Source organism: Macrosteles quadrilineatus, unplaced genomic scaffold (genome assembly GCF_028750875.1).
Source record: "Macrosteles quadrilineatus isolate MER2022 unplaced genomic scaffold, UCM_ALF_1.0 Scaffold_3__2_contigs__length_128488019, whole genome shotgun sequence".
Taxonomy (NCBI): domain Eukaryota; kingdom Metazoa; phylum Arthropoda; class Insecta; order Hemiptera; family Cicadellidae; genus Macrosteles; species Macrosteles quadrilineatus.
Genome location: NW_026542596.1, coordinates 28,335,814 through 28,355,787, shown reverse-complemented (window position 1 = coordinate 28,355,787; position 19,974 = coordinate 28,335,814). Strand labels below are relative to the sequence as shown.

Sequence of the window (19,974 nt, the reverse complement as noted above, 5' to 3'; positions counted from 1 at the left end):
TAAATAACAATGGTTTTGGACTTCAACTTAACCCTGATAGGGGGCAGGGTTAAGGTGACATCATGTCGGGATTATCTCATTTGCTCGTTTATTGTTTTTTTGTTAGCAAAAAGAATGTTATATTCGGATTCGCCATTAAATTCTGAACAATTTCATTACCCTCAACATGATATTTATTTTTTTAATTTTTCTACTACTGATTGCCGAAAACATGCAAAACATCGTAAAAAGTTGCTGTTTTTAATTTTAATTAATTACTAAATAAAAATATAATTAATAGCTTAACATAGGCCTATTTATATAAATTTAAATTGAAAATGAATTTTATAACGTTACTGTTTTACTTTTTTTTAATCACTTTTGAACACTTTTATTTCAGCCGAATAGGCCTGATTGCAAAATAAAAATGGTTCCGACAAATACTGTTAGGTTTGTCTAAGAATTTTTATTGTATAATTAATATAGGTCAATTTATTTAAGTTTCCACATTTCATTTTGTATCTTTTAAATTATATGTTTATATTATTATGTTTATGATTTAACAGTTGAAAGGCATTTCATCTGATAATTTCTTAATATTTGTCATATCGGGTTTTACAATAAAATGCTTCAATTTGCCGAGATAAAAGGTAAATTCTATAGTTAAATATACAAAAAGTTGTATTACAACAATAAAAAAAAAATTTAACCTGTTTTCTTACACCTAAGATTTATCATGCTTAAAGTCTGAGTAAACCCAGTATAAGGTGTAGCTACATTTTATGTTTTGTTGTGGTGTTTCCAGACCAACTGATTGACAAATAAATAAAAGGTTAAAATACCTGATTGTCGCCTTTGTGGTCCAAAGTATTGTCCTAGTGGATTATGTACAATTCGGCGCGAGCGCCATCGTTGGATCCGTATAGGACAATACTTTGGAGCACAAGGCAACAATCAGGTTTTTTAACCTTTTATTTATTTGTAGCTACATGCTGAGGTATTGAAAAGAGCGCGAAATACTAACTAGGGTGTCTACTACCATCTGATTTATGCGTTTATCGTAAAAAGTAACTGTTGAGACATTTTAATTAATTATTACTAAGTAAAAATATAACTAATAGCTTAACATAATCATATAAATTTAAATTGCAATCGAATCTAATTGCGTAAATGTTTTATGTTTATTTTAGCAATTTTGAATCCTTTTATTTCAGCTGAATAATATCAAAATAAAAATGGTTCCACCAAACACTGTTAGGTTTGTCTAAGAATTTTTATTGTATAAAATTAGTACAATTTTTGTTCCTCCATAAAATTCATATAAAACATAGGTCAAAAACATATTTCATTTTGTATCCAAATTTTATTTTGTATCTTTTATATTATATGTTTATATTATTATGTTTATGATTTAACATTTGTTAAAGAAAGACCTTTTCATCTGATAATGTCTTAATATTTGTCATATCGGGATTTACAATAAATTGCTTCAATTTTCTGAGTTAAAAGATAAATTCTATAGTTAAATATACAAAACGTTGTATTACAATAATAAAAAAAATTATATCCTGTTTTTATACACTAAAGATTTCTCATGCTTAATGTCTGAGTAAATCCTAAGGTGTAGCGACATTTCATATTTTGTTGTGGTGTTTCCGGACCAACTGATTGACAAAAAATAAAAGGTTAAAATACCTGATTGTCGCCTTTGTGGTCCCAAGTATTGTCCTAGTGGATTATGTAAAATCGGCGCAAGCGCCATCGTTGGATCTGTATAGGACAATACTTTGGACCACAAGGCAACAGTCAGGTATTTTAACCTTTTATTTATTTGTAGCTACATGATGATGTATTGAAAAGAGCGTGAAATACTAACTAGGGTGTCTACTGCCATCTGATTTAGAAATTCCACTCCTCTACACAGTTAAGTACTGAAATGAAATATTCTAATATCTCTTAGCCTATGACCAGTGTTCAATATTTATTTTGTTTCTCAATAAAAGAAAAATATCTACGTCACATATTGCAATCACTTTCAAACAAAAATATCAACGTTTTATATTATAATTTTTTACGTATATAAGGGCATCCCGACTCTTATTGTTCCTATCCAAATTTATTTTTTTCACAAATTACGGATACATAAAAGATAATCATAAATCTTTGAAAAGAACATTCATTTTATGAAATATTTTGAATGTTTGGTTAAAACTGCAAACCTGATAAGTATGTTGTATATTTGAACATAAATGGTGATCTAAATTTAGATTGCAGCCATTACCAAGATTTGTTTTAACAAATGTTATTAAAAACATAATTGTATTTTCCAGATTCAATGACATGTCAGTAAAAGTATATTATTCATTTCGTAATTCAATTATTAATCCAGTAACTTTAAACTTTAGTATAGCATGAATTTAAGTGCAAGTTTTTAACCTTTTTATGCAACATCAGTAAACCCTCTGTAGAATTGAAATAATTTATCACGTCATTCTATTGTTTTGGGACTCGTCGACCGCGAGCAGCGGCTCGGTAGGTAGCCCACGTGGCTGTTGCCAACCTTATAACGAAAGTTCCCCGTTAGATCCCTGCTGTTGAGCGACGGTCAGCGTTGGTCTCGGCTAAGCTTGATCTCGGCTAACGCTCTATGTCGTGAACCCATTTTTTGGCCGTCGGTTAAAATTGGCCGAGAACAACGATAACCGCGGGCCACGAAACCCCGTACTCGTGAACCGCCTCTATGTGTTGACATGTATTTATATCTTATAACGAAGACTTCTGTCGGATTTATGGACCGACCAATTTGGTGACATGGGTTTGAAAATGGGTCATTTCTGACCCTAAACTAGTCACCCTTGACTATATTAAGGACTGGAGACGGAATAAAAAGGTACTTAACCTATCATATCAGCCTATTTCCACCCGGTTCGTCCTTTATGGATATATTGCATTCAACCATTTGTATTTAAGTCCATTGAAACTCTCAGGTCAGGTCATGATTCCAATTCCAAGGGATCTTCCATACGTAGTTCCCTTATCAATTGAGACCGTGACTGTCCCTTTTTTAAGCCATCTCCTTGTCCACTCCCCTCTTCTTACCTAACTCTTCTTGTAACTCTTTCAAGACTCACTGATTAATTCCCGGCACCGATCATTATATATTACTAGAGAACCCGTGCGGCTCAATGAGCCGCATAGTATGAAACATAACGCCGAAAACGTTATGAAATTGTTATGCTTAATAAAGTAATTCTAGTTAGGCCTACCTCTTAGAGTTGTTTAACACTTGTTAGAAACTATTTTTAAATATCTCTATTTGCGTCGTCAATGTTCACCTGCATTATTTCTGCTCTCAGTTTTAACTGATAGCTTCTAATGAATGCTAAACGATCTGCTTCAATTCGAGCTAACATGTTGCAACAAAGTTTTTCCAAAATTGAGAATTGAATAAAACTGTTGCCTAGACATCCCCCTAATCAAACGAATTTTCTCCGTAAAGAATCCTGAAAAGTGGGGTGATTTCAACCATTTAATGTGCTCCATTTTTTACCCACAAACTCTGGGTTATCAACTGGAAAGCTATAATCTGCTTTGAATAGGCTAAAGCAGCAACACCATTGATAGTTTATTAACGTATTTTACCTACGACCGTTTTTTAAAGTAGCCATTTCAGTCCAGTTCTTAGAATTGAAAAGTTTCACTTTACAGCTGTTTACTTTCATATCCGCATAGTTTTATTTCATATCCGCATAGTTCTCATATCCACACAGGTAACGGACCAATGAGGTTCAAGTATTGAGAGAAAAGAATTAAAATTGTAATGCGTCGAACGTCAACTAATCAGCTGATCACCTGATCAGTTGACCAATTTAATTGTTGATCCGACTTGTTCATGTTGATACTCGCGTATGCTTAATTAAGTTGGTGGAAGTCCAAAAATAAATGAAATATTTGCCGAATTGTACCTGATACAATATTATTTATGGTAAGAATGCTGCTAGCAATGTAATATTAAACGAAGTTTAACAAACACGTAATTACAGGAAATCAGCTGATTATACAACAAGTCGTTGCATCACTTTCAGTGGCAATGACAATACACGAAATCATAACCTCTCTAAAAAGTTATTAGTAGTGATTGTTAGTAATTAAATCCAGATTGATAGTAATTAAAAAACGGTCGTAGGTAAAGTAGTGTACGCAACTCGCGTTAATAGTCTTTACGACACTCGTAGAAGTTTTTAAGGCACGAGCCTTGGCGAGTGCCTTAAATTTTCTACTCGTGTCGTAAAGACTCACTTAACGCAATCGTTGCGTAAACTACTATTACCGTGTTGTGTGTTAGTCACAGTATATACCCCGCATCAGAACGTCCTCACGTTGTTCAGTGGGGTTTCTGTTAATACCTGTCCTAAAGTTTTGAGAGTATGGATTCATTTGTCGAAATATGTTGGAAAACTTTTGTAGCTATAAGATGTGGATAGCAATTTTCATTTTCTCTTTTTGAACAGCGTATATTATTTGCCTCTCCTGAATCATAAAAATAAACTTGACTGTAACTACTCGATCGTTGAATACATAAACACTAATTCCTTCACTTATGTCTAATATTGCCACTAAAATTCAGTCAAAAAACTTGTTATACGTTTGTCCGAGGAACTGGCAAAATAACCTAGAAGTAAACAATCCATTTGTGTTTTTCCTCAATTAAAGTAGAGCGAGTAATACAAAAGTTTACAATAAAAACATAAAGTCCGCCAATATTTGGTATAATCTTACTACTTGAACTTATCAACTCAAGGCATTATTATGGTTTCTACTAAATGTTTTGAAATATCTCGATCTGTCAGTGTCATAAGTAAAAATTTCTTGCATACATTCATTTGATGTGACTTTAGGCAAGTTTATTTTACAACACTATGGGCTTCGTATATTTTTTCACTTCCAAAGTAAGCTGCATAGCAGAACTGGCAAATATTATTCATCTCACCAAGTGCATGTGTATATGGATGTGTATCTTTTAGATCAGGCCTCTCTTTCTCTACTCTCCTCATACACATGAGATACCTTATTATTAATTGTCTCCTCCTCCCGTTTTCAATATTTCTTCTTTCAACTTGAGGCATTTTCCGTTCTTCCTACAAAACTGATTAACTGTTTAACTTGGTCTTAACCTACTGAATATTAAAACATTAATATTTACTCCCAAAGAGCTAATGCGTTTCTTTTTATAAACAGCTGTTTTTTGTTTTTAAATTTGTTCAATGTATTTCTTATGGGGAAAACCCGACCTTTGAGAGGGTCTCACGCCCTTAAGAGTAGAACTTTTAAAGTTCTAAGACCTTATTGCAAAACTACATATTGAGACGAATCTTTTGACACCTTAAACGTTAAAAATGGTCCACAAATAAGGGAGGAGTTGTGTTAACAAAATACGGCTTCACGTATTATATATATAAAATTTTTAAGTCCTCACGGGACATCACAGACGATGAGTACTCAGCCATGTTTCATTGTCAAATGTCTAGGCAATTGTTGACCCCGTGTAAACATGCCCTCGTTCAACATGACTGGCCTACGACAATTCTGCAACCACGTGATGACAATTAGCGACAACAACTGTCTCACCAACTGGCATCGTGTAAACTCGGCTTAATATCTAGGCTTAGTCAACTAAACTTATTACTTTCTAAATTATTTTTTCCACCTCGAAAGACTCGACTACTGAGGTGGTAAGCTTTTCCAGCCTATTACAATGTCAGTTTGTTTATAGTTAGTTTATGTTAGTTTATATGACAATTTTAGGAACTTTTCAACTGAATAGTAAAGCTCTTTGGATATGTTAACTATTGTCGGCCTAAGTAGTCATTAAGTAAGTAATAATTGGATACATTGCACGATGTCCAAGTGCCATGACGTCCAATAATATTATTCGGTGTCACAACATCCAAAATATAATTTTTGAGCTGTTGCACGAAATCCAAAAAAAATATTTGACTGTTGCACGACGTCCAAACGTACAGTAACTGCAAAAAAGATAGTCTTTCTACAAGAATTGGACGCCTTGGGATTGGTCGTCGTGTAACAGCACACTTTAAATTTTTGAAAAAAGTAACAGTTGCATGACGTCCAAAACCCTGCTATGCCTGTTGCACAACGTCCAATAGCTCAGCGCTGTTGCACGACGTCCAAAGCACATGCACACTGCGAGTACTGTTTAAGCGTCTTTATTGGATACTAACCTAACCTAACCTAACTTAACCTAATCTAACCATGCTCCGTATGCAGGAGCTTTGGACGTCATGAAACAGCGCTGAGTTATTGCAACAGGCATAGCAGGGGCTTTGGACGTGGTGCTAATGCTAAGTTTTTCAAAAGTATAAAGTGTGCTATTGCACAACGTCCAATCTCATGACGTCTAAAGCTTGTAGAAAGACTACATTGTTTGAAGTTACTGTACTTTTGGACGTCGTGTTACTTGAACATTGTGCAACAGTCAATTATTTTGTATTGGATGTCATGCAACAACTCAAAAATTATGATTTGGACGTTGTGGCACTGAATAATATTATTGGATTTCGTGGCACTTGGCCAACACTCCCTAATAATGTTTCAAAGTAATAAAGTGTTAACTTCATAAAAAAAAACTCTCAAACAAGAATGTCTTTTTATACTGAAAAACAGTACTTACTTCAGAAATTGTTTGGTCAACTTACAGTGTTCAAACACAAAATCGGAGCAGGAATCAAGACATTTTTTCTGACAAAATACCATTCGGAAATCCAGTCCATAAATAGGCAGTATTTTGAATGAACAAAATCAGTCACACCAAAAGATTTACCTAAAAAAAAAATACATTCTGTATTCTGATGATTGTGTCAACCAGTTGTTGGTTTTTAACATAAGACAAATGATTCATCTGTTCTGTATATTTAAATAAGGTTTAATGTTTAGTCATCCAGGATAAAATGCTGATTAAAACATGTTAAAAATAAAAGAACTTTACATGTGCATAAAGGTAAAATTAAATTTCTTTATTGTATTACGGTTCAAAAAAATCTATCTACAACAATCATGATACATCTATAAGGATAACATAGGAGACAATGTACTGAATTAAGCACTTTTTTATCTTGGTCACCAATATGACTGATAATGGAAGTTCCTTCACTGTTTGACTATCTAAGCCAATATGAATAGTGGAAAAAATACTTTGTATATATAAAATATGTTTTTTGGAGTACAAAAGACTCATTACTAGGGTCAGTTCAGGCTGATCTAATCTGCAAACATATAACAATTTAACTGAATGTATTTTTGACCTCTGGATACCCTAGCAAAAGAGTGCAGTGATCATAGACCTTGGTCTTACCATGAAGGCCGCAGTAAAAGCTACTACTAAAGGATAATTCCCTGAAACAGGTTACTTTAGTTTGTAAAATTTTTTTATTAAAAGACCTACAAGTGAACATTAATATTAACTTATGTTATTGTACATTTGTTATCAACACAGTTTAAACTTAGTGATTCACTATGGCCAAATAAATCACTTAGGCCTACGCTATATAGTTTTTCTCTTGTCTTACCCAAACAAAACACTACAGATTTTTGTTTTCTTTTATTGAGCAATTCTAGAACACTACTTACAAAGATGTCTGATAATGTAGACTAGGAACAGTAGGGCTAAGACGTAAGGTATCCAACCTGACTGCAGGATCAAGGTGATGACACAAGCAACGCTCACCCAGTAGATGTAGTAATCGCTGGTGTTGTCACTTGTGTACCACCTCACTTGGTGCAACAACATCTGCACAGTGTCGGGCGGACAAACTCTACAACAGCAGGCAAAATAGATTTCATGCAAGACTATGTTACTAACGTAATTATTTTGTCGTTAGAGCTCAATCAGTCAAATCTGTACATGTTTCGATGTCAAGACACGAGACATCTTGGTCAGCAACTTGAGTAACACTTCAGCCAGTCAAAAAAGGTTTGTTGAAACATTTACGATGACCAGGACTGGTTTTATGTGACAGACTATCAGGCAGTTTGTTAATTATAAATATCACCATCTTCAATTAAATGTGAAAGGTGTGGATCGATTCTGTTTTTAACAATCATTTGGAATAACTACATAAGTTTTCAACTCGCAACTAAGCCTTAAATCATTCCAAAAGCTATTTTGAAGTCTAAAAATATGAACTAAAAATACCCTCCCCGCAGAAAACCTGCAGATTCCCTAAAAATTGTCAGATTTATTTCTCTTATTTAATTAACATTAATTTTAGTGAGAACCTAGGTTTGCTGCTACAGGGAAGATATTAAGATGTGTTTTTTTTTATTGCAATGTTGATAGCTTAGTATTAAATAAACAAAATGTCCAAATTTGGTTTAAATACATCCATAAACAAGCAAACAGTTTAATTATTCTCCATAAGAATAATATGGGACTTTTAAATTTACAATTTTTTAAATTATCTCCGTAACTGTTGGCCATACAACAACGCTTCAATATTCAAAATAATTTTTTTTTTAAGCTCTACAAAATGGTTTGGAGAGAAATTATGAAATTTTCTGTTTTTTGGGTCAAAAAATGGGAAAAACCAATTTTTACCCTCATGAAACCCCCCATACACCCCCGTTCCCATAGTCCGATTATGCAGGTTCGCGAACTTGTTCGAATAAAAGTAGGTTTACACATTTGTACCAAATTTAATCAAAATCGGATCATTTTTACTCGAGTTATCACGCTAACGCCGTAATCACGCACATATATATATGTGTGTTTACAAAACGAAAAAGTAAATCGGTCCCGGGTCTGAGACCTGCGGTAAGAGCTTATTCCCTATAGGGAAAATTCGCTAAAACAGATTCAATAATTAATAGGTTCTGAAATTGTTATCCGTCATGTTTCAACCCTATTTGACTAATCAAATCAAATCAAATCAAAATCATCTTTATTCATTTTTATATACAATATGTATACATAAATGGCGTCAATATAAAACTATTACTAAACTTAAAGACTAACATAGTGTTGCTTAGTTTTTGTATGGAATTCATTAAAACTATAAAATGCACCTTCAATTAGAAAAGATTTTAAAACATTTTTAAAATTGCCAGAGGTTATTTTATTTTTAATTGAAATTGGTAGGCTGTTAAAAAAGATAATCCCATTATAGCTTGGCTTCTTTTTAAAAAACTCTTTGTTATGTTTTGTAATTTGAAAATCATGTCTTTGTCTAGTATTATATTCATGTTTTTCAAGATTTTTTGATAATGTGCCAATTATGTTCTTTATATAGAGAATAGTGTTAAAAATATAAAGGCTGTAAACTGTCATTATCCCTAATTCTGAAAAATAAGTTTTACAAGGAGTGTCATATTTTAGTTTTAACATAGTTCTTAATGCTTTTTCTTGCCAACATAAGATTCTATTCATGTTAAAATTTGAAGTAGCTCCATAGACTTCAATGCCATACGTTATGTGTGAATGAATTACTGAATAATAAACCGATTTAATTGTTTTCAAATCACAGAAATTTGACAGTCTCTTTATAGCAAAGATACCAGAACTAATTTTAGAGCAGACTTTATTAACGTGACCTGTCCAATTAAGAGTACAGTCCAACGCTAAACCTAAAAAATTAGTATTTTCACAAAGGTTGAAAGGTGGCGCTGTTGAAGTAATAGATTTTGACTTCCTGCAAGAAAATTTAATAATTTTTGTTTTATTTTTATTAATTAATAAATTTAAGCTATTTAGTTGGTCATTAATTATATTGATTGCAGTGCCAATTTCAGAAAAAACTTTATTAATATTTCTGTCAGAGATTGTTAAATTAATATCATCGGCAAAAATACTGAATTTGTTATTAGCTGTAAGTGTATGTAGACAGTTTGGCAACTTTCCCAAATAGCAAAGAAACAAAAATGGTCCAAGGACAGAACCTTGTGGTACAGAATAATTAATAGATCTGGTTTTTGAATTGATTTTAAAAGCTTTATTATTTTCAATGTGTGATATTTCTACATATTGTTGGCGATCTGTTAAATAAGATTCCAACAAAGCTAATTCTTTGCCAGATATACCAAAGAAAGTTAATTTTTTTAATAACAGTGAATGGGAAACACTATCAAAAGCCTTTGTTAAATCTAAAAAAGCAGCTACTGATTGGTTACCTTCATCCAGTTCGTTAATCACATTTTCAACAAAGGCTATTATAGCTGTTACAGTGGATTTTTTTTGCCTAAAACCATGCTGTTCAGTGTCTAACAAATTATTATTTTCAAAATATTCTGTCAATTGTAATAACATGCATTTTTCAAAGAATTTTGACAAAGAGGGTAGAATTGAAATAGGCCTATAATTAGACGGTTCATTTTTGTTTCCTTTTTTATATAATGGAATTATTTTGGATATTTTTAGCTGAGAAGGAAAAACACCTGAAATGAGGCATGCATTTATGACATGAAGAAGTGGTTTGAGAATTGCCCACTTAGCATCTTTAATTATTTTTGTTGGGATATTATCACACCCAGAGGACCATTTGCTTTTGATTGAATTTATTATTTGAATCAACTCCTCTTCTGAAATGGTTTTGAACCTAAAAGTATGATTAGTTAATACTGCATCTGTTATTGGTCTATTTATTATTCTCTTATTCATTTTAATTTCAGGAATAATTATATTCTCTACAAGGTCAGCATAAAAATTATTCAATATGTTGACTACTTTATAAGGATCAGTGACACATTTACCTTGGTGGTTTAAAAATAGCTCTGTTTTTGATTGATCCTTGCTACTGTACAGTTCCTTTTTGATCAATTGCCAAATAGCTTTTGTAGGGTTATCTGATTTATTTATTATGTTTTCAAAATATTGCTTTTTCTTTTGTATTACAAGATTTCTGTATTTCCTTTTTTGCATTTTTAAGTTTTTTTTTACACAAACATTTTTATTTCTCCTTTTTTGTCTATAGTTATCTATGAGCTTAGTCCGTTCATGTTTTATTTCCCAATCAATCCAATTTTTTCTTTGGGGGTTACTTCTAACATTTATTTTTGGAAAGTTTTTATCAAAATGATAGTTCAATACATTATAAAAATATGAAAATTTGTTGTCAATTGGTGTTTGATATAGTTTGTCCCAATTTTCATTTGTCAAATCATTCACAAAGTTTTCAATATTTGGTTTTTTAAAGCAACGTTTCATTTCCCACAGCCTTATATTTTTATTTTTATTTTTGACATTATCCAATTCAAGAATTTGCCCATCGTGATCAGAGAGTGCAGTTACAATACAAATTACCCTTACATATGTCTTATTAATATTTGTAACAAAGTTATCTATTGCCGATTCACAACTATCAGTTATTCTAGTAGGAATATTTACTGTGTAATACATGTTATGTGTCTTAAGTAAACTAACAAAATCAAATTTTTTACAATCATCTGTCAATACATCAATATTAAAATCTCCTCCAATGCATAAATTAGTATTAAAACTTGATAGAAAACATAAAAGTTTGTCCAGGTTTTCTAAAAAACCAGCAATATTTCTTGAAGGAGTTCTATAAATACCAGCTACAATAACCTTAACATTGTTCAATTCTAATTCGACTGCACAAGATTCAAAAATCTTATCTGTGTTTAAATTATCTATTAATGAATTAGTTAGTTTTTTACATCGAATTTCTTTTTTAACTAAAATTAATACCCCGCCTCCTTGATTCACATTCCTTACATAATAACTCACAGTATTATAGCCAATCAATTCAAAATTTTCAATTTCAGTTAATGTTAATTTGTGCTCTGATAAAATAACAACATCTGGTTTAATTTCATCAATTGTGATTTCTAAAGAATCAATTCTGCTACTTAAACATTGTATGTTTTGATGGAAAATATATAATTTCTTACTCTTACTGGCTTTTGAAACAGGTGCTAAATTAGTGTTTGTTTTGGTTTTAGCGAATTTCCCTATAGGGAAGTAGCTATTACCGTAGGTGGCACGGTAACACCTAGACCCGGGACCGATTTACTTTTTCATTTTGATGTCCCCAGAGGCCAAAAACACCATTCGTTCAAATTTTTATATATGTATATATATATATATATATATATATATATATAGACTTATATATATATATATATATATACGTCCGTGAACGCGATAACTTGAGTAATTTTTGTCCGATTTTGATGAAATTTGGTTTAAAGGTGTAAAGCAGGATAAACTTGAATGAGTTCGCGAACCAGCACGATTGGACCATGGGAACGGGGCTTTACGGGGGGTTTTATGGGGAAAAATTGGTTTTTCTCACTTTTGACCCTCAAAACACAAAATTTCCCGATTTCTCTTTAGACCTTTTTAAAGAGCTTAAAAAAACAAATAATTTAGTATATAAAAGTATTTTTGTTCAATTATTAGTAACGGAGAAAATTTAAAAAATTGTAAATTTAAAATTCCCATGTTATTCTTATGGAGAATATTGTCAAATGTTGTAGTTTGCTTGTTTATGGATATATTTTGATCAAACTTGGCAAATTTATTTATTTTGTACTAAGCTATCAATATTTTACTCAAAAACACACTTTATTAGTTTCCTTGTAGCAGCAAACCTAGGTACTCGTTAAACCTAATGTTATTAAAATATATTTAACTGAAAATCAATTCAGACAAATGGAAATTCGCTTAGTCGGCAGGTTTGCTGCGGCGGGGGTATTTTGTTTCTTAAAAAATACTTCTTATGACTAATTAACTTATTATTATTTACATTATCAGTTTCAGTTCTTGTTCCTATGAAATTTTCTTCGATTGAGCGTAGTCTCCTCATAAATTCTCCAGCTTTACTATTGTCAGGAGTTTCAAATCCATGGAAAAGGGAATCAGATGACATTCCAGTAAGTGTCTGGCAGTCTTCAGAGTTTTTGTGCTCAAGTGATGTCGGTGATGTATGGTCTATTATGACTGTTAAATATGGTATTAAGAGGCAAAATTGTGAGAAATACCTTTAGATCCTAAAACTGAAGATCCATTAGGGTTTTGGTAGAACAGGAACAAGATGAGCAGAGAAGCGATGGCTCTGGCCAGAGTGACGAGAATCGAAGGACCACAGATGAAAGATGATGTTGAGTAATGACTATTGTTGTGTAGTATGCAATTCTTCACTGATTTAAATTAAAACTCTTCTTCATTAATAAAAAGAAAGCAATTCACTACTCATGAATATTCTGGACTGTACACGAAAATTTACAACACATTTACTTTAAATAAAAATATCTTCTTGGATCCTAGCTTGACACTTGGTACTATAAATTTGGAATCCATATTTAAATGAGAAATGATGAAATAATGCACTTGGAGCGGTAAGAGAGAAAGAGAGATTAAAATATTTAATATGAACTAAACCAAAAGGTAAGCACTGTGTACTGTGAGAGAGGTGAGTCTAAACTGAACTGACTAGTACGAAGTGCTGTAGTGAACTTTGGACAGTGATGTCATCATATCAGCTGTTGTATCCTTTCAATAACTGAACTAAAAACTTGACTTGAATGTTAATACTACTTGATTAATTGTTTATATTTGACTGTATATAGTTCATATGTTATTAAATAAATATTTTAATAAATGTCCTTAGTTGAATTACTAAATATTTAACATACCGGCCCCCCCTGAACCCCTGGGTTCTGAAAACAACACAAAAAATGAGAAAATCAATAAAAAAGGGGGGTGGTAACTCCTCTTCACTATTCCATAGGAAGGACAGACACCTTTGTCACAGGACGAGAGAGGTGTCCACTTGCGGTCTTCAGGTGCACGACCCGTACTATTCCATCAGTACCAGGTGAAACGGAGAGAACTCGTCCAAGCTTCCAGGAGAGTGGAGGCAAGTTGTCTTCATGAATGACAACCAAGTCATTGACTTCAATATTCTTCTTGGGGTTGACCCATTTATTTCTCTCTTGAAGAGTGTACAGATACTCTTTCTGCCAGCGAGCCCAGATATGTTGACTGAACTGTTGGACTAACTGCCAGCGTTTTAATCGGTTGATAGGAATGCTACGCAAGTCAGGTTCAAGAGGTGTCATAAGAGGACCACCTACTAAAAAATGACCTGGCGTCAAAGCTTCTAGGTCCGAGGGATCAGAAGAAAGAGGAGTTATAGGCCTAGAGTTCATCATTCCTTCAATACGGGTGATTAAAGTCGAAAACTCTTCCAGTGACAGGGTCTGTTGTCCAATGACTCTTATTAGGTGAAATTTCACACTTTTGACGGCCCTCTCCCAAAGGCCTCCCTGATGAGGTGCATGTGGAGGTAAGAAGTGAAATTTAATATTGAAATTCTCAGCGTAGCATTGTACTGTGGAATCCTTGATTAAATTTTCAAAGTTGCGTCTGAGTTTTTCGGATGCACCTGTGAAATTTGTAGCATTGTCACAGTGAATATCTGAAACGATTCCTCGTCTGGAGACAAATCTGGTAAGAGCGGCTAAATAGGCATCCGCTGTTAGGTCGGTTACTACTTCTATGTGTACCGCCTTAGTAGAGAAGCAAATAAATATACAAATATAAACCTTGATAGGTTGAACTCGTCTTAGTAGATGTTGCTTCACAAAGAAGTGTCCTGCATAATCTACACCAGATATGGAAAATGGCCTTGAAGGTGTAACTCGATTCATAGGTAATTCCCCCATGAGTGGAGAAGAATGAGGAGGTTTACATCTGAAACATTTTATGCATTTAAAGATCCTAGATCTTATTAAGCTTCTAGCACTGAGAATCCAGTACTTGTTTGCCAGCATAGCCTGAGTTAGAGTTGGACCAGAGTGCAAATATAAGACATGATGGTGGTCAATCAAAATATCAACTAACCTATGACCTTTAGGTAGCAAGACGGGGTGTTTGTGATCTTCAGAGATATCAGCCTTGTTTATTCTTCCCCCTACTCGAATGAGGCCATCTTTATCCAGATAAGGAGCTAGGCGTCTAATGCGTACAGAGCAAGGTTTATTGGATTTCAAACATGAAATTTCTTCATCTAGAGCTTTAAGTGCTTCAATGTTTTCATTTAAAACAGACAAAAACCTTCTAAGTTGCTTCACTGAGGGATTGTGAAGAACTGGTAAGTCTAACACATTGTTGACATGAAGAGAGATTAGTAATCTTGTATTCTGATACCTTTTAAGTAGAGATTCCCATGCAATAAAATAATTAGCATTAGTCATAGGGATGTTTTTAACAACTGAAAGTGCCTCTCCCTCAAGACAGCTTAACAAATAACTCATTTTTTCAACACCAGAAATACTATCATTTTTATGAATAGTATTTTCAAACAAATTTTTGAACGCCATCCACTTTTCATGTTGACCTGAGAAGGTACCAAGTTGAAGTTTAGGAAGCTGTACACTAACCTTAGTTGTAGCTACTTGGCTGATAGCTGCATTGGAATCATCCAGGTTTGGCTGGCTCGACTGGTTAGAGCTTGGGGAAGGTATCAAGTTCACACACAAAGAGTGAATAGACACATAGAGATCACTTATTTCATCTTGTAATGTTGAAATTGTAGTGATATTTTCACTTTCATCTAATTCCTCAGGTAAAGGCACAGTGCCGAACAACTTATTCACTAATTTGTCAAAATCATTATTTTTGGCTGTAGCGGTGGAATCCAAAAGAGTGAGCTTTGTTATAAGTTGAGGAGTGATAGGTTCCTTTTCGATAGCAAGCACTTTTGCTTCAATTGACTTAAGCCTGGCTAGCACAAGCTCAGATTGCTTCACAAAAGTTGAGAACCTCATTTTGAATAAGTCTTAAATTCAATAAAATTCCAAAATAAAAATAAATGCAGATTAAAATAAGTTTATAATGAGCAAAACTTATTTAAAGACAGCCAGGATTCATTGTATTAAATATTAATATTAGTCAACTTGAAATCAGAGAGAAATATTCAGCCATAGTATAGGCCTATAAAAAGTTTAAGTCCCAGAAAATATCTACCTGCAATTATTTCCAGATAATAAATTTGAAATTCAATAAAACATGTTATTTCAAACACAATCTGTAATTAAATGTTCAATCCGTATTAATAAACATTCTTCTGTCACTTTAATTTAAAAGTGTAAGCAAACAATTGAGGTTATGAAAACATAAACAAAGTCTTGCATAATGACATTTAAGTTTTCATTTCTATCCATCAGCAGCGCTAGTGTTGATCAGCTGTGAAGTTGGTATGACTTCCATGATTTTCTGAATATTCAGCAACAAGAGAGAAACTTGTTTCACATTACAGGGGGGAGAGAGGGGGGCAGACAGGATGCAGCCCGATAATGCACAATAGAGAATAGACAAACTATGCATGAAAATACAGGAGTTGTAGACAGTACAGTCTGAGAACAAAATTTTCTGTCTGGGACAACAAAACTTTATGTGTTATTTCACAAATTACTGCAACAATTTAATAAATTGATAATAATGTGATCAAAAATATTTAATCCTCTTGTTAATGATACTTAATGTTGATGACAGATTTATTCAATTAATTTATTCAGTTCAAATAAATACAAAACTTAATAGTCACAGTAGATTATTTTCCATAGGCTGGGAAACTTCCGGCTCGAAGGACCATGTTAAATATGGTATTAAGAGGCAAAATTGTGAGAAATACCTTTAGATCCTAAAACTGAAGATCCATTAGGGTTTTGGTAGAACAGGAACAAGATGAGCAGAGAAGCGATGGCTCTGGCCAGAGTGACGAGAATCGAAGGACCACAGATGAAAGATGATGTTGAGTAATGACTATTGTTGTGTAGTATGTAATTCTTCACTGATTTAAATTAAAACTCTTCTTCATTAATAAAAAGAAAGCAATTCACTACTCATGAATATTCTGGACTGTACACGAAAATTTACAACACATTTACTTTAAATAAAAATATCTTCTTGGATCCTAGCTTGACACTTGGTACTATAAATTTGGAATCCATATTTAAATGAGAAATGATGAAATAATGCACTTGGAGCGGTAAGAGAGAAAGAGAGATTAAAATATTTAATATGAACTAAACCAAAAGGTAAGCACTGTGTACTGTGAGAGAGGTGAGTCTAAACTGAACTGACTAGTACGAAGTGCTGTAGTGAACTTTGGACAGTGATGTCATCATATCAGCTGTTGTATCCTTTCAATAACTGAACTAAAAACTTGACTTGAATGTTAATACTACTTGATTAATTGTTTATATTTGACTGTATATAGTTCATATGTTATTAAATAAATATTTTATTAAATGTCCTTAGTTGAATTACTAAATATTTAACAATGACATTACTACAGTTCACTTGTTCCTTAGATGGGTGGTCATGTAGAACAGCAACAGGTGTACTTGCTATTTTGACACTCTTCTGAGATAGAGTCTGAGCATCTTCAGGTAGGCTCGCAGAAACTCTTAAATTCATCTCTCTTGTGATGCAGCTCCGTAGCATTGCTAAAAATGTTTCATATGCTAGTCCATTCTTTAGCACTTTTGTTGGTTTCTCCTTCTGAGCAATTATGTCCACCCTTGCCCCAGTGATGTAGTGGAAATCCACTATATTTTTGGAGAAAATATTTAGTGATATTTTGTCCCTCACACAGCCCAATGGAGAACAAAGAAGTCTTTTGCAGTTTTTCTTTTTGAATTCCTCTGTGAATTTCTTGAAAGCTAGGTTATAGTCCATGACTGTGGGTTTACTCCTATAAATATCCTTGGTCACAAGCCCATAAATTGCGGCACCTTGCTTGTTCTGGAGAGTAACAACATTTTATGGTCTTGTAGTGTCATAATCAGATCATGGCAAAAAAAAACACTATTTTTGCACTTTAAATGGTTTTAGCTCGTACATAAGCTTGCAACATTAAATAAAAGCTTAAAAAAGAGTAAAGATTTCTAAACCTATTGTTATATTAAATAATAGAATGAGCTTACATCGGTTTTGAAGCCAGAGGGCTCTGTATGACAGTCAGATCGCAGGGAGGGGCTTTAACTGTATTAACCTGGAAAAAAGATTTATTGAGAATATTTAATATAGGCAAGATATATACATACTTGGGAAAAACTGGGAGAAATTCTATCGATTAGTGATATTAGTTAGTTTTTTCGGCTAACTTCTATCATATTCATTAGTTTTTAAAAAGTACTGGAAATAACTTCTACTGTTAGATTCTAGCTAACGAATAGATATTATACATAAAGCATTATTGTTGGGGAAATCATATTACTCCCTGGCAGACTTCTGATTAATTGGCCAATAGTTTATGTGAAATATAACTCAGATTGTTTTTTATATAACCAGGCCTGGCTAGTGACAGTGATTAATGGTATGTTTACATCCTACTGCCATTTCTTCCGAGAAAAAGTCAATGTGGTTTCACAGCGTCAGTTTCAACAGTTGAAATGTTTCTAATTGATCATTGAAATGCAGCTAGATGAAAAAATTGGTTGACAGTCCTGGCCTAGATTGCTTACAGGTAATGTTTCATAGGTACAGTAAAAATCACTCACTTGAGGTTTACTCGTTGCCAATCAACTTGTCGTGACCTTGTGTGTGCACTCGTATTTTGTTGAGTTTGATAATAGAAAAATGTTGCTTCATTTGAAAAGATTTATTTTACAATCTATACTTATTTAATACGGAAGCAGGTTTTTTGTGACAATTACTACTCCGAAACTACTGAACCGATTGACATGTTTTTGGTGTCATTGGAAAGAGTGTAACGTGAAGTTGTGCAGGAAACTTTCTTTTTAGGGAAATAATTAGAGAGTGAGGCCCTGGGGCCCTTTAAAGTTCCGTATTTCTCCATAAGATTAACATGGAAACAAACATTGTTATGAAACTCCAGCTGTTGTCATAAATTAAAAGTGAGAAGAAGAACATATGTTAATTGTACAGTCAATAAGTTTTCTAATTTAACAGTTTGCTACAAACATTTACAGACTTGGTCGAAATAAATGATGATTACTATTTGAATTTGGGTTGGCGTAAATATTACAATGGAAAAAAGCGAGAGAGCCTGGATAAATTGATATACTCAAAAGAAAACTAAATTAACACTGTGCTGCATGTCTTAGTAATCATTGAAAGAGCCGATTTGCAAACTGGAAACATAGGAAAGTCATAGAACACCACCAAGGAGAAGAAATAGAAATAATGCGTCGAATCTTTTAAAGTTATCAGAAATTATGACTGTCATTCATTTTAAAATAACGCCTGTAATACTTAGCAATTGTTCGAATTCGAGCAACAGGGACACAAGTAAATAATTGATTCATAAAAAATTTGTAATGTTGTTGATGACTTATTTAACACTAATTGTAAATAATAACAAATGATAGATATTTCCTTATTGCCAACATAGGATATTGAATAATTATGAAACATGTGATTGATATACTAGATGATGTCTCTGCAAACGCATAAGGTGTTCACGATTTCGTTAAGATTGTGAGAGATGATAATGATTTCCCTGCAATTGCCGATGATCTTTATTATTTTACTGTAAATGTATGAACCTTTCCCGATTTCACTGCAAATGCAGGGGACATTTAGGCTACTATTTAATTTTGACCGAGAACAACGTTTACAATTACATTCATACCTACTGTAATAGGACTACGACAATCAATATTTTTTTAATCAATACTTTCCATAGCAAATATTCATATTTGATTGAAATTAAAGCAAGATAATAACAAAAGAAAATTACCTTAGCATCTTGTTCTTCCTCTGCACACGAAACGCTTCCAACTACTGAGTCATCTACAAAAAGCAGTACAAAAGGTTGGGTTTTTAAATTTTAGTCAAAAGCAATTAAACATTTGAAACCAACAAATCAGTTTCAAATTATGCACAGACAAGCTTAGAGATCAGAAATTAAAAATTGTTATACAAGAATGTAATTAAACAAGCCCTCACATTTAAGATTATTTAAAATAATCTTTTGGATTGAATTGCCG

General features: G+C 33.0%; 1 protein-coding gene across 2 annotated transcripts in view; it reads right to left on the bottom strand.

The window, feature by feature from the left end:
• The window catches only part of LOC128988726 (transmembrane protein 245), a 46,306-nt gene that overhangs the window by 17,578 nt on the left and 8,754 nt on the right, over positions 1-19,974 (bottom strand). For both annotated transcript variants that reach the window (XM_054410316.1, XM_054410317.1), the window contains exons 3-6: positions 19,725-19,777; positions 17,947-18,014; positions 7,627-7,811; positions 6,696-6,820 (exon numbers count right to left, since the gene is read on the bottom strand). In XM_054410316.1, the coding sequence (XP_054266291.1) occupies positions 6,696-6,820; positions 7,627-7,811; positions 17,947-18,014; positions 19,725-19,777 (431 nt within the window). The remainder of the gene's footprint in view (positions 1-6,695; positions 6,821-7,626; positions 7,812-17,946; positions 18,015-19,724; positions 19,778-19,974) is intronic.